The following is a 3,493-nucleotide window of genomic DNA, read 5'->3' as shown; positions in this document are numbered from 1 at the left end:
GTGCCGGGTCAAGATAGCACTGTAACACACAGGCTGGTGGCTGCAGGAGCACACAACCACAGCAGTCAGCACACCGCCACAGCCCAGCGCTGCAGGCCAGCCGCAGCTGGCGGCGCGTGGCAGCGCACGGCAAAAGCTCATGCCAGGTCGAGCTCCTGTATGGCTTGGAGGACATGTGCAGGCAGCTTCGGGCCTCGCATACATGTTGACATCTCGTTAATGAATGCATATTTCTATATGTTTCCAGGTGTTTAGGCGGGCAGACGGGTGAACCCGTTCTGGGGCAGCTGAGGCGGAGCTGAGGGGACGGGCGAGAGCGCTGACAACTCGAAGCCAGGTTTCGATCAGCCCAATTATTTGTTTGAGTAAATAAGTTGCCAATTTACGCCTTTCAGTATCCTTTCCAGTGCCTGCGGCTCATCGTCCCACCGGTCTCAGAGGCCCTAAATCTTGCCGGGCTCGGCTTGCCTCGGGCCCTTGCGCCTCCGGAATAACGATAAATGAAGCCATCAAACACACTGTGCATGCTGCTTGCGCTGCTGCTCGCTGTTGGCGCGGTGCGCGCCATCGTGGTGCAGCTCGAGGTCCTGGTCCTCACGGCCCCAGGTGGGTTGGCAGCAGAGATGGCAGCCGTGCGCGGGCGCTGGCGGTGAAGGCATCAAATGCAGTCAAAGGTTGCATGACCCTTCTGTCGCAAGGGCAGGCCGGGGCGGGGGCTCTCCCTCAGGCAACGGGCAGGAGCTGGCCTGCGAAGGGAGCTGCCAGGGATCCAGGCCGAACACAGCAAGCCGCTTGGCGGCCGGAACGCCACGATGTCAAACACATGGCACACCAACCCATCCTCGTCATTCCCCCAATCGACTTCATGCATATGAGCCATCCGCTTGACAAAGCGCTTGGCCCCCTCCCCTCCCTCAGCCCCGTCCCCTCCCTTAGCCCCCCTCGCCCTACCCCGCCCCCCACAAACACCAACCCCCAGGCTTCTCCGGAATCGGGTTCATGACTGAGGTGATGCGCGGCTACGGCGTCCCCTTCACGGTGGTGCCCGTCAGCCCCAGCGCCTCCCTCGACCTCACCGACCTACTATGGGCCCCCGACGGCTCGGCGCGTTTTGCCGGCCTCGTCATGTAAGCCCCGGACCCAAGGCTGCTCGTCTGCGCGCCAGGGGACGCGATGGCGGCTGGCCTCATATTGCGCCCTGTCGAAGACACCCCACGCCCCACACGCCTGGAATCAGCACGCTGCCCTTGCACATCAAACCTCCCCCTCTATCATCCCCCCCAGGTACCCCAACCTTGAGGCGACCGGCTACCTGACTCAGGCGCAGGTCGAAGTACTTTGGGACTTCCAGCGCCAGACGGGCGCCCGCAGCGTCAAGTTCGGCGCCTGGCCGACGGTGAGCCAATTGGATGACGTCGCTACACCGCCCAGGCAGGGCGCAGGCGCTCAGCTGGGGGGACCAGCTTCCTGCTGAGGGCTTATCGCGTGCGTGCCCGCCTGCAAGGCCAGCCTGATTGTTTGGTTTCAACCTGCGAGGTTCAGGAGCACCCCAGGGTTGTTCGGCGGCACCCCACCAAGCACTGCCTGCGCCAACTCCGGCGTCAATTAAATCGATTATGCAACACCCCGCTTGCGCCGCACACCGCAAGAGGTACACGCCACAACCCCGTCGCCTCTCTATCTGCACCTGCACCTCAGAACGTCGGCCTGGACCCGGACACCCTTTCCTGCGGCTCCAGCGAAGTGCCAATGACATTCACCCCAGACGCGCCGATCGGAGCTTCGGGCGTCAACCCCGCGGCAAACCTGTCAAGCGTGGGCCTTTGGAGGTGGGTGCGTCGCCGCCGGCAGCTCGCGCCAGGTTGCCACCTTTGATTTGGCCCCAGGCCGGCGGCCTGCCGCCTGGTGAACTCGTAATCTCAGCCTGGAGCCGATCCGGCACATTTTTATGCACATCGGAATGTTGAATCACTCTCCGTTGCGTCACTGACCTTTGCAACTCACAGGTGCCCTGGCAAGGCGGCGCCGCTGACCACGTGCTCAATGTGGGCCAGCGATTTTGCCGATGCCGGCCTGCACCCGGCCTGCACCCCAACGCCGATCCTGCAGTTCGCGCCGCAACAGCCGGACGCAGCACCTCAAGTGGCGGGCGCTCTAATCAAGTATCAAGACGGCCGCGAGTCGCTGGCGTTTGTGTTTGACTGCTCCAGCTATAGCACGACCTGCCTGCTGCTGGGCCACATGTCGCTGGGCTGGATGCTGCAGGGGCTCGTGCCCGGGGAACGGCGCGCGCTGCTGACAGTGCAGCTCGGTGAGTTCCGGGGCTTCGAGCGTGCATAGGCCAGTTGGCATGGCTGCTATGCGTACAGGAGCAGGCCTATCAGGGCACAACACCAAGTGTGTGTGTTGTGGCAAAGCGGGCTGTGGGTCTTTGCGCACCAAGCCGCCTATTCTGCCACAGGCGCCCGATTGCTCATGCATATTCTTGTCGCAGGAGCCACCAACCTCAGAACACCAACATCAACCCCTCTCCAACCCGATTCCCAACACACCAGATGACTTTTTGCTGGCCACATACTTTGACAGCCAATCGCCGGCCGGCAACGAGACGTCGTACCGCACTACACTCAGCGACCTGAACGCACACATGACCTGGCAACAGGACCTGAAGACCAGGCTCCCGGATGGCAGCGATTTCAGGTATGTGCGTGCGTTTGTGAGGATGTGTGTGTGGGCGGGTAATGAGTGGGCACGCGTGCACGAACAAGGTGTTGGGAGCTTGGGACCCAAGCAGTTGGTGAAAGCAGCGCTCGCAAATTGGCGCCACTGAGCTTTGTAGAATCACCATACTGTCAGAAATCAGTGTGACGGGCGTGCATGTGGCAAACGACCAGCAGGGCTCGGCAATCGGGCGCTGCGACAGTCAGGCAGGCTTGTGAGCCAAAGGCAGCATTGCGCCACAACGAATGCAACAAGAGAGTTGCATGTGACTGGCAACATGACAAGCGGGTTGAGCATGCACTCACGCGCCGCCCTGCCACTTCCATGAAACAGGCTCGAGCTGCCGTTGAACGGCGGCGGCGTCATCGGCGCTAAGGCAGGGGCGGCCCCCCAGCCTGTGGGGAATGCGCTCAACGTGGATGACCGCAGCTGCATCGACATGCCGGCCTACAAGGACCTCGGCTGCTACTGCTGGAACGTTGGGACCCTGGCATGCCCGGCCGACGCCCCCGAATGGTGCCGCAACTGCACCAAGGTGAGCTGGCACCCGCGATACTTTTATGGGTGTGCGGCACGATATGCACTTGGACAGAAATGTCAGGGCCTCTGATCTGTCACTTTGGGGTCTGCTCCCTGGCCACAGAGTGATTTCCCTCTACCATAATCTCGCAGCAAAGGTGCTCTGGTTCCGGAGCTACCACTATGTGAACAATCAAACATGCCACGAAGCTGCGCCCCTCGGTGCACCCCTACCTCCTCTGTCCAACCCCCA

The 3,493-nt window shown here is 61.9% G+C and overlaps 1 protein-coding gene across 1 annotated transcript in view; it reads left to right on the top strand.

The window, feature by feature from the left end:
* Nucleotides 1–500: 500 nt before the first annotated feature.
* Nucleotides 501–3,493, top strand: part of MNEG_6501 (hypothetical protein) — a gene marked incomplete at both ends in the record, with an annotated part of 5,464 nt that continues 2,471 nt past the window's right edge. Inside the window, 7 exons of the mRNA XM_014045028.1 lie at nt 501–606; nt 980–1,127; nt 1,285–1,396; nt 1,699–1,829; nt 2,007–2,311; nt 2,556–2,700; nt 3,055–3,256. Of these exons, the coding sequence (XP_013900482.1) occupies nt 501–606; nt 980–1,127; nt 1,285–1,396; nt 1,699–1,829; nt 2,007–2,311; nt 2,556–2,700; nt 3,055–3,256 (1,149 nt within the window). The remainder of the gene's footprint in view (nt 607–979; nt 1,128–1,284; nt 1,397–1,698; nt 1,830–2,006; nt 2,312–2,555; nt 2,701–3,054; nt 3,257–3,493) is intronic.

This window comes from Monoraphidium neglectum (genome assembly GCF_000611645.1).
Source record: "Monoraphidium neglectum strain SAG 48.87 unplaced genomic scaffold scaffold01060, whole genome shotgun sequence".
NCBI lineage: Eukaryota > Viridiplantae > Chlorophyta > Chlorophyceae > Sphaeropleales > Selenastraceae > Monoraphidium > Monoraphidium neglectum.
Note: the sequence above shows the minus strand (reverse complement) of the source record. Positions and strands in the feature narration are given on the sequence as shown.